The sequence below is a fragment of the Echiichthys vipera genome (assembly GCF_963691815.1).
Source record: "Echiichthys vipera genome assembly, chromosome: 16".
NCBI lineage: Eukaryota > Metazoa > Chordata > Actinopteri > Perciformes > Trachinidae > Echiichthys > Echiichthys vipera.
Window position 1 is genome coordinate 23899255 of NC_139841.1, and position 12162 is coordinate 23911416.

A 12162-nucleotide genomic window follows, 5' to 3' on the forward strand; every position below is an offset into this window, starting at 1 on the left:
ATTCACGCACTATTTACGAAATCACAGTTGACAGAACTGATACAACAGATACAATACACCAATAAAGTACCTGCTATAAAAACACACATCAGAGAAGAATTGAGTGGGATCATCTTCCACAGTGACTGATATTCCTATTAAAGGTTTAACATTTCTGAACGATGGAAATGTGAGTAGGTGGAAAAAGAGAGCTGAGTTTGGTATTAAAAAAAACACACACACACACACACACAAAAGAAAAGCAAAGGAGAAAGCCGTTATCTTTTTGCAGGGATCTATACATTGGCAAGCAGGGCGAGGTGTTGAAAAGCATTAATATTTATTATGAGTATGATTAATATTATACATGGTTATGTTGCCACAGCGTCTTATTACTTGATCTGCAAGTTTTAAAAGTATTTTAACAGATGGTTTCTAAATAAAAGAACCTGAGGATAGTTTTAATTCATCCCATTAGCGTTGTAGATGCTTGATAATCAACTTGCAGAGATCATGTATATAATTGCTAATGATAAGATTTTTGTCACCTTTTCAGGTTTATTCTAAAAAGTGAGATGTCGAAATGCATCACAAATTACCAGCTACATTGTCAGAAAACAAACCTTACAGAAAAATTGCTCTATTTTTCAACTTGGGTCTTATTCTTATAATTATGGTCATTCTGATCGCTCATAATAACTTCACCATTCTCATTATAGAGTAAGCGGGAGCGTCTCCTTAAGCTTCCCAAATAGACTTCAAGTTTTACATAAATCATGAGGCTGCCTCAAGTTATTACGATCAGTAGTCAGAATGTCCAAAAAAGCCAAACTTTTATTTTAAACATTAAAGTACAATAGTTACTGTCTGTTCTGTACCAGCACAGTGGGTGGAAACTAAGAATCAACAGAAAACGCTTAGTGGAAATGTAAATAATACGCACAAGCAATCCTTTAGGGTTGAGTGGGACATTTAAGAATCAGGCATATTAAAGAGACGTTTACACTATCACTTTACACAAACAGCTACACTAAGATTGAGAGCAATAATGCAGCACTGAATGTTGTGTAATGTAAGACTCTTTCGTGCCTTAACAAATGAAATAACTGTTATCAGACACAACACCACTCTTGTTTCAAGACTAGTTTCTTGCGATGTGCCGGGACTTTTCCAGTTGAGTTCAGTGTTAGCCTAAGCCTATTGTAGCTCTTTGGCAGAGCGCAGAAAGGCTCTTTATTCGGGCCTATATTTGCATAATAATCGGGTCTGAACTGTGTCAACTCTTAGCCTGAGCTCTGCTCCAACAGCTGATGATGCAGCAAGAGCACGCGCTGCTGACCCATGATGCCTTGCGGGCGTGGGAGCCATGTGGGTTAAAGGCTGAGATTGGGAGGGCTCTTTTAATTGGTTATGACAACAGGAAATGACATCAGCTAAAGGCCCAGGGGGCTCTGTGTCTGCAAGTCCTGAGAATCAGATGATCGCTGCATGTGTTAAAGAGTATGTACATCTACAACAAAAACAAACTGCAAATTTAGATTCTTCACTGTAAAAAAAAGCAGGGCCAACTCATATGTGTATAATCCACAACACACATAAACACACACAAGACCACTGACACAAAATCCTCTCTGTTGCCAAGGCCCATACAGCACAGCAGAGTGTTTGGTATCTGCTCTGCAGTGATAATGAGGACTCGGTGCTGCTATCAGCTTTGTTTAGCAGCAGATCGCTGTGCTGCTGAGACAATGGCAGCTTTTACACACTCTCCTGGCATCAAACGCATGGTTACTCAATCTTTGCTGTCTTTTTGGGCTCAGTGGAAAGAGAAGTCAGGGCTTGGGGGGCATGAAAAAGAATAATGGTGAGAGAAATGGGAGGGTGCTCAGTGGGAGGGCGAGGAAGGCCAGGCAATTGTGTTAAGCATGGAGGGTATTGGGCAAGCTTGCACGATTGGTGGCTTCTGAACGGGAGTGAGATGACACATACCTTTTCCACGTCAGCCTTAGTCACGTTAATGTCAGCATCCATCTTCTCAAAGTATTGCTGTGCTCTGTCTGCCTCTTTACAGTCCCTCTCAAACCTTCTTTTACACTGAAAACAGAGAGAAAATATTAAATATGTATAATAAAAAGTAATTTCCTGCCATGGGCTGTGGCAGGAAAAACTCGCACAATAACTTGACCTTTAAATAAGCATAGTAATGAGCGTCATAACATGTATAAATACGTCATATGGATTTCAGATGCAAGATTGTGTGCGACAGAGGGCAGTTTATGCAACTGACACAAAGTCCGCAGCCCTCAGATTAAACAAATGTTCATAGTGGTCATTTGTGTACGAAAAAACAAGCATTCATTCAACCCTCTTTCGACCCCTCTAAGTGAACAATCCGTGTTTGTTGGGCCAGCATGCACTCTGAACTATGCCTATCTGCCTTGCACACAATGGGATCATTGAACGCGCAGCAAAGTTTGAGGAGGACAAGGCAGTTATGTATCTCTCTCTTTCTCCCCCGTCAAAGGGGCCAGGCAGAGATAAGAAGTGGTGTTCTGTGCAATCTCTCTTTCAGCTCCTTCACTTAGACAAATAAACCGGACACTCCTGCTTCTGAACTTATCGAGGGTATTTAAGAAAGATTGGGATTATACAGTAATGCATTCTGAATTAATGTTATTCCGGCCTATTATTGACGATTTAAAGGACACACGAGTGAAACTTAGTTTTGTATTTCTACTGTAGGAGAGGACAACACAAATCCTTCAACAGTATGTTCATTAAAAGCATCTGTAGGCTTTGAAGCAACATTGTTTATCATATAACATATCATTATATTTCCGTATTAATTTCACTGTGCTGTATATTCATCCCATGCTGCGCTGTCTCAAGAGTTAAATAAATGTTACATTGTATGAGGCTTATAGTGAAGACAGAACAAGAGGTCCCTCAGGGCTCTGCGCTCGGCCCTCTGCTGATGTTTTCTTTTTTTATCAGTAAGACTGCTGTACACTGTATGTGCTCCCTCAGCTTTTGATGATGATTTACTATATAGTCACACGGCACCTCATGTGTCTGTTAAAGCATGTGCTTTAGGCTCACATGGTGTTGATATTGATTGATCATAAGGCTGCTGCTGATTGATTCTAAAGCCTTGAGCAATTAAAGTCAATAGACCATCTTTGCAGTTTTATACGGGTATTTATTCTGCCTTGATGTATTTGTTGTATGATTGATTGGATACCTAAAGCAACTGAAAGCACATAGCTAAAATATAACAACAGTAGCGTACGCTGCTCTCTTTGAAAACATATGTATATAAACATACGGACAAACAATACATTTTATGTCATAACTAAGGTTGAGTTCCTGCAGCATATTTCATATTTGAAAAATGGCAGCATTTGTTAACAGAGCTAATGAATGCAGATATCTCTTATTAAACCTTTCACCTGTCATCCCTCTTTTTTATTACCAAATAGTAAAGTAGAAAAAATTCTCGCAACGTTTAAGCCTCTATATATAATGACATATGTCACCAGCAGCAGATTATATCAGCTGTAGCTAATTATTCAAAAAACGTACCTGCATAAATGAAATGGTAAAATATTTTTTGGTGTTTGAAATAAAGTCATGGCGTACGAAAAATGTTCAGTTCAGTGTTTATTGTGTTCTACTTTAGTCCCTCTTGAGTCACTGTACCATCAATGGCACCAGCTACTCCAGGACAATTGTGGTACTGCAGATTAATGGGTTACTTACCGATTCCAGCTGTTTCCACGAGCTCTCGATGTGCTGCTGTGCCTTACGCCCATCATGGAAATGCTGTCAGAAGAGTAAGGAAAGGGGGTTAAAAAAAATTAGAAATATTATCATCCTACTCACACGCTTAGGGGATTTAAAAGCAGGTGACCTTGACATAGTTGGGATAATAAATTAGAAGCAGAGGAATGAGTCTCAACAATACCATTAAGCGCTATGAATATTACTCACACTGTGACAGGGAAGTATTAATGTAAGCTGAGAAAGTAGGGCACGGTCAGATATATACTATACTGTAACTACATTAAAATTTACGACCACATAACCTACAGGCTTATCTCTCAGAGATTTGTACAAGCTCCAGGATCTGGGAGTTGTTTTGATTGAAATGTATCATATACCAACACAGATGCACCAAGTGAGAACAAGTGAGAACATCATACATTATGCACCAGTACTAAAATCAACTGAATGAAGGCTTTTTATTAAGTAAAGATTTCAATCAAATAAAAAAATTCAAACGTACTGTAGATCAAGTAACAATGACAACTGAGGGACCAATAACGATGTTGTAAAGCTGAACAGACGCTGTTCTTATGAAACCATTTGTCATGTATGGAGCACCCTGCTAACAGCAAGCTTTGCGTTGTTAAAAAATAACTGTCCTCTGTGCTTTCTGCTAGGGCCTCGTGCATACATTACAGGTGCACCAATTGCATGAACTCCAGCACAAGAAAGGTGAATGAAATCTGCACAATTCTTTAACAAGGAATGCCGATACAGAAGAAGATGCAAGAAAAATGCATTCAGCTCACCGAAATATCTCAACAGCTATTGAACGTACTGCCGTGAAATTTGGTCCCGGCATTCATGAACCCCTCAGGATGAATTGTAATAACTTTGTCGATCCCCTGATTCTTTCCTCTAGTGCCACCATGAGGTAAAAAGTGTACCAATACTTTTGTTTATGACCAAATACGTGCCAAACAAATGGCATTCCCATTACCCTCAGCTGTATTTTGTTTTTAGTGTGAATTAGCAAATGTTAGTCACTAAAATTGGCATTGGCATCGTCAGCATTTGCTCTTTTGTTAAATAATGAACCCACGTGTTCTGACCATTGTAACCAATACACTGATTAACTTCTTTGGGTTATTTTTCATCTTTTTAAAGGTGTGTTATTGGCCTACCCCGTAAACAAGTTAAGTATATGAATCACCAGAGGGATAAAAATGATCTGCTACATGACGGTTACAAGAGAAGGTAGAATAAGAAATGGAAGCCATATATAGGGATAAAGAAAGATCAACGTGCAATGAGAGGCGTACAGTGAACATACCAGGAGATAAAACATGGAAGGGTACCAGTAGCCCAGATATTGTAATCTACAGGGCGACAGACGGGTCACAATGGATTTTGGCACTTCCAAGTGTGTCATATTAGTCAAGACTAGGTGTCAGCTGCTGGTCTGAACTCAGAAAGCACATACGCCGTGTGTTGTTTTTGTAAAAGGCCACAATAGGCCTATGCAGCTCCAGGGGACCAGAGCACTTGGCCCGGAGGCAGAGCAAATCTCTCTACATCTCTCTGTGTGGATCACAGCCAGATCCCCTGGCCACAGAGAGCTCCCATTTTTAACCTTCTTTTTTTTTAAATTGATTTTGATTACTCTAAAGCAAACACATAATTGCATTCATTGCATCACTCCATTGCCTGCGGTCATGTTAATCCCCTAAAGAATCCTAAAAGAATCAAATTAAAATTACACTGTGACTTGACTTTCAATGAGGTATCCCCTGGTTACACTGACAGAGGAAGCTAGGGTCAGTAGCTGAGCTGAATATCGATGCTGCAATTCAATAACGGAAGCAGGCCATTATAAAGAGCAGAACGCTTTTGCTTGTACTTCTCTTGCATTGCAGTGCTTTGGAAAGCACAAGGAAGGCGTCAGTATTAGTTTGTGCTAACTCAAACACACAAGCAGGAGATGTGAAATTAAAATCATGTAGGAGGGACGCGTAAAGGTTAATCGCACCTGAATACTGATGAGTAAGTTAGTGAGAATGTGCCCTGGTTTACCTCGGATAGTCGCACTTCTCATTTCCCAAAGTTTCGAGGGAAGCTGAGTAAAATAAGGAAGTGATCCAGTGTTTCAGAGGAAGTATTTAGCTCTGACAGAAAATGGGACATTGTGGAGCCTCTAAAGTCCAACCGATGTAAAATCAAGTATTCAGTTTTTCCAACTGACCCTGACCTTCAAATTCCTGTTTGATAAGAAGAATCTTATTCAGCGATGAAAATATGCACATAGATACGTGAAGATACTATGAAGCCTCTTCACAACACACAGCAGCAGGCTGGGTGACATCATTGTTTCTATGGAGCAGTATTTCGACCAAATATTTGTCTCCATAACAACATATCTAAAAAATATCCAGCATTTCGTGCTGTCTGCGTCAACAAATCTTCCGTCTCCGCGAAGATAAACAAACTTCGCTGACACTCTGCCCCAAACAGCTCGATCAGATTCACATGATCCTGCTGGAGGATGAAGATCCGCAGACCACATCCAAGGAAAATGAGCTCATTCACTTTGAAATACGATAAAAAAAGACTGCATCAGCGTTAGCCATCTGGGATGCAGGTATAAATGTTGCAGCTATTTAGGCAGATGTTCTGCAGTGTCGTTAAATAAATCAGGGATGCACAGTACTAATAATAACCTGCTTTTCGAGGTTGATGCCGATAGAATAACAGGTAATTCTTGTTCTTTAAAAAGAAGTTCATAACTTATAGTTTATGCAGACCTGAGGGTAAGAAAGGCTGAGATGGAGAGAGCAAAGATGGATGGTTTAATGTTTTTGTTTTTCGTACAATTATTCCAGAGAGTACATCAAACGTACTTTGGCTTTTATAGAGCATTTTGCCAAAGAATTCAAATTAAATGTTTTAACATAATCTTTCAAATCACTCAATGTATACTCGATATGTGTATATTGGCAGATCACAAACCAACTTTAAAGGTACATCCGAGTGTGTAGAAGCTGCACTTATTAAGTCAATTAAAGCAATTTGACTTCCTATCATATTTATGATTGTTATATCTATTTATTGGTACATACATATATATATATATATATATATATATATATATATCCTATATGCTTTCCTAAAAGAATAACTGCAGAGATACACTAGGCCCTCTTGGTCCATCCAGCCCTTATGGGAGTAGACACACCCTGTCTTTCTTCCACAGATCCTTCTCGGTTACAGCCTTCATGCTGGCACTGTCACGGACATCTGGGGTACTTCAACAGGTCGATGACCTGACACTGCCACTCAGTTATCCAGACACAGTGACAAAGAAAATAAGTTGGAGTCAACAGACACGCTGACAGATTCTTGACCCAAACTCCAAACTTTAACTACACTGATATATAAACTGTAATAAAAGGGGGACTGGAAAAATGTGATCATTACTCAATCCAGGCCCATTAGATCATAAGCTTTAATATTTAATTAATAATGCTAAGCAGAACTACTCGCTGTGCAGTGACCACATTTTTCATCAACAAAGGAATTCTCATGCTAGCACTTCCTGGTACAACGCAGACGACCAGACTCCCTCCAGGTGCATTTGAAACAGAACCAAGGCATGTAAGCTTAAAAGAATGTACTGTAGATCTGTGGATTTCAATCAGTCAAATTAAAAAAAAAAAAAAACATATTTCTCCACATACACTCACACACACACACACAGCTACTGTTACAGGTGTGTGTGTGTGTTCCGGTGTCTCAAGCATGAACTACTGTTGCTGTTATCTACTTTCTAGTGTCATCCTCGTACCAGACTGAGCTGAGCTGAAACAGACATGCTTTGATGGGGCTGGCTGTGACATTCATCCTGCGTGACTCACATGCTGTCCCCTCCATGTATACAATCATAAACTGTGCAATATGTTTTGAGCAAAACAGAGACATGAGGTGAAAGACAGGAGAATCAGCAAACATCCTCTGCCGTCTTACAAATAAGAGAAAGGATTACAACATTGCTTTCAGCGCCGCATTTGCCCTTTTGGGTTTACCTGTGTGAAGAGGGGCATCTGTGCACACACACACACACACACACACACACACACACACACACAAGCGCTCACTGATCTGTTGTTCATTTATTGACGTGACTTCATAGGAATGTGCACCTGAAGTCCAGTACAACACACATATAATCATTAGGTATTAGAAGTAGACACAAGTCATACAAGATCTTGAGAGTAGAGAGACGTTTCTCCTCATGTTTAGACCATTAGGCGGCGGTTCAAACAGAGTATTATTGCTGTAATTTATACTGAAGTATTCTGGATTGAGATGGGCGTGCAGCGGCTATGGGAAGATCCAAAGATCGATTCTCCCTCTCTCCGTTTCCTATTTGTCTTTCCACTAAACGCGAGAAGGCATGCGAGGCCACTCCTGGGAAACCCACTGCTCTTCCACTGTGGCTGCAGCTCTCCTCATTGCTCTTCTAAGAGATAAAAGAGCACAATGTCCTCCGCCAAGCCCACCTTAAAGATGTTTTATAGCGCATTATAGTTTTCAGCTGACTTTTCGCTAAATGTAGTGCTTATTTTTCAGGCCCTGCCGGCTGCATGAGATGTATTACTTTTTTTTTTTGTGCAGTTTTTCTAGCTGGTTAAACATGTCACATCGCAGCGGGGTAAGACCGATAGAACACCGAAAGATATAATTATGTGCTGTGCTGTGGGTACAAAAGAGCACACAGTGGTCTAACCTTCAAGTGGTGGACTCCCTCAGTAATGTTGATATATACAGTAAAGTGGCATTTATGAATGTTACAGTAAATGGGAAGTCTCTGGAGGTCTTGCTGAGTCTTTAAGGGTCTTTATCAGTTCTGATTAGAGAGGATAGCTAAGCCCTGTGATCGTAGGCCTGGCGAGGACAGCAGTGTGCTGACCGAACACCTTATTATGATTCCTCAGCACAATCGCAGTCCAATGGGACTTAGACCCTTATCCCCTATTAACCCGGCCTGATCTTCATCATTGCCTATTATACTATAAGGCCATAAAAACAACAATGCCTGGAAAATGATACGGCATCTTATCAGAGTCATGATATATTTTGAGAATTCTGCCTTTGTCTTTGTAATTTAAATCTAATCAATGAATAATGTTTGCATAACACCTTTTATCAAGCAGTCTGACCTATAAAAACAGGTTTTACTTTTGCTCTCAAATAAAATCCTTTAAGGCAACATTCTTGGCTTCACCTCCTGTGCCACCCCAAGCTGAGCTTAACAAGAGGTTCACTCAGGGAAAGAGCAAAGGGAGGTGGGGAGAGTTACGAAACCAACCCCTGCATGAGAAACTAATGGGGTATTATTTTACCTTCTCCCTCTGGTTTGTAGTGCGGGTTTTACCTGTCCAATAAACTCTCTAAACCTAGGAGAGGCAGGCCCTGACCCTCCTCTAATCCCACTGTCTGGGTCTGCCTGCACAGCTTTGTCTAACATAGACGCACATAAAAAATAAAAAAAAACGAAGCCACAACAAAAAGAATACTAAATGGTGCTTAAAAATTCATGTGAATGAAACCAAGCAAGGGGAAGTCATCAGTAATGTACTTTTTCTAATGGTCGTACTGACTATGAAACCCTGAATGTTGTTCTGCAAATAAATAAAGGCCAATTTTGATGATGGTATTATTCTTTTATAGCTTATTAGCCTTTTCAACGCTTGTCAAAGAGCGTTGTTCTCCATCATTCACGACTGTGTTGAGGGAAACTTGAAAAAAGAGCTGAATGGGCTTCATTTACCCTACAAGGATTTTGTTCTGAATACAACTGAACAACTATTTGCTCACTGATTTTTTTAGAAGAAACAGTCTTTTGTTTTGAAAAGACAGCGTAAGTTATGGGGTCATGCTATGAACGGAAAGCCCCCCAGAACTGGCAAACGCAGAGGTTTTTTCACTTGAGAGAGGCAGGCACATGACAAACAGGGAGGGCAGAGTGAAAAGAAAGAGATATTTATAAACATACAGAAAAATAAAGAGGAAAAAATGAAGAGGAAGAGGGGTGTCGGAGTGACATCCTGCAGCCTCAGGACAGCAGGGGTTTGTCCGTGGACCCTCAATCTGGACACTACAGATACGAATGCCATGACAACCCAAACCAGGCCGGGCTAAACCACAACCAAAAGAGCAAAACAGGCAGTTGATGATTCCCCTTCAGAGGCACTGGAAACAACCTTTCTTTCGGTGTTTGCTGCAACTAAAACCCAAATAGGAAATCCAAACGGATCACTAATAATGCAACACTGGGCCGGCTGAATTTAGATAAAGTAGAGGTTGCAGCGATGCTGATGTCACCACTTGCTGCACATACTCTAACTGTGCCTGTGAGGAGCCCTCTGGTTTTGGTTTTCCACTCCAGTTCCCTCAGCTGGACTTCTGTGACACAAGAGTCCATGGCATATTTCTAGAAAGGACTTTTTTTCCAGCTGGGTTGTCTAGTTTCTCTCTGCTTCACTAACAACTCTATGGATTTAATTGGCACCACGCTGTTATCTATGAATCATGCGCTGCAGGTCCACCTCTCTTCCAAATCGCTTTATAATGGTGAGGACCAAAGTGACTTCAACGTTTAAGAATAGTACGCGGTGCACCAATTTTTCGTAAGATGGGTTATATAAGAGAGAAATAAGCCTGTAATGATAGAGAGAAGATGACTTTGTTCCTTAAAAAGGACTCAGTCAGTCACGTTCTCCACTTTGGGTGTATCTATATTTACTCAGCGATGACCTCAGTTCATGCAGAATAGAGTATACAGAGGGAATGGGCTATTTCTTTTTATTTTGCAGGCCAATGTGTCATGTTTTCCTTTCCAGAATCCATGTCCTACTGTCTAAAAGTCTGCAAGATTCATCATTAAGATTGCCATCTCACCGATTTCCTCTCGGTCTTGACCTCCTGCAGGTAGCGCGAGAGCTCTGTGATGATTTGAGACGTCAGGTTCTCCGCTATGACCTCGTGTTGACCCGCGTAGTCATTCAGCTCGTTGAGTGTCGTCAGGAAGGCTCGACAGAAGGTGTACCTGGTGAGACACGGGGAGTGATGTCAGAGGAAAGACTACAGCTGCAAAGACAAGATGCGAACACAGTAATTTTGTTCAGAAATAGTAGTTTGGAACAGATGATTCAGAAGGGAACATGTTTAAGAAATAGTTGGAGATTTTGGGGAAATACAATTCTTGTTTTCTGGGAGTACGTTGAGATACAAGGCTATAGCTACCATCCGGTTAGCATAGCTTAGTTTAGATAAAGACTGGAAACAGAGGGAAACAGCTGTCCAGCAATAACAAAATCTGTTATATGCCAAACTATTTCTTGACTCATGCAAGTCAACACCCGTAAGCGTATTTTCCAAATTATATGTTCTACTTTTTATGCAGGATTCTTTAACTTACTTGCTCTCTTCCTCTTCTCGTGAGTTCTTCTTGGGTTGATACTTCTTTGATAAATTCCTGTGGAGACAAAGAGTTCAACCTTCTCAGACATTTCCTACAGTATCTTTCTTAGAGCACGGTCTGCAGATGGGTGGTAGTGCACCATTCCCATTATATTTCCCTGACACTGCCCTTATGGACCTGCTGAAGGATCATCCAGTACACTTTTCAATAGAGCAGAGTGCTTTCTGCTGCTTCCACTACATCCCCTTTTCTCTCTTCAGGTCATAAATCATGCCCACTCCCACAGGGGTTATGCATGCAGAAGCAGTCACCAGAAACAAGCTTTATTATGCAGCCATTGCCCTTGCTTTGACTCTGGCTGAATGTTACTGGCAAGACATGAGTGCAGTGTGAGGAGGACACGGAAAAAGAAGATGTGTAAACATGATATATCATTGTACAAGTCGTAGATGATATTGTTGGGAATAGGCTGCGTACTGTGAATCGCAACCTTTATTATGGTCGTGACAGTCTTTCCATGTCCTTCTCTTAACCTAGCAACTGTTGTGTTGTTTGACAGGCTACAGTACATCATGTCACGTTTATTTCATCATGACAGTGTGACACGCTCACCGCCCGACTGCCGATTCTGCGTTTGACGGCTACTCTGTCAACAGGACATAATAACATGCACAATGCTCTGATGAATTTGGGTGCAAATTGTGTGCTTATGCCTTTGTCTAATCAAAGAGCACTTTTCGTAATTTGTGTTTTGCACATACACAAAAAACAGGTCCACGCAAACAAGAAAAGCCATATTAGATTTACACTAAGTCAGAGTAAAGCTGAATGTAACATGGTGACAATAGAATAGGATTGAAAAATGACGATATAACTCCCTATGTCTTACAAGTCATTGCTTAAAAATAGTTCACGTTGAGACAAATTCTGTAATAAAC

The 12162-nt window shown here is 40.6% G+C and overlaps 1 protein-coding gene across 10 annotated transcripts in view; it reads right to left on the reverse strand.

The window, feature by feature from the left end:
- fnbp1b (formin binding protein 1b) overlaps window positions 1-12162 on the reverse strand; it is a gene marked incomplete at its 3' end in the record, with an annotated part of 59019 nt that overhangs the window by 22709 nt on the left and 24148 nt on the right. For all 10 annotated transcript variants that reach the window (XM_083929644.1, XM_083929642.1, XM_083929650.1 and 7 more), the window contains exons 3-6: window positions 11222-11278; window positions 10702-10849; window positions 3739-3801; window positions 1969-2073 (exon numbers count right to left, since the gene is read on the reverse strand). In XM_083929644.1, the coding sequence (XP_083785770.1) occupies window positions 1969-2073; window positions 3739-3801; window positions 10702-10849; window positions 11222-11278 (373 nt within the window). The remainder of the gene's footprint in view (window positions 1-1968; window positions 2074-3738; window positions 3802-10701; window positions 10850-11221; window positions 11279-12162) is intronic.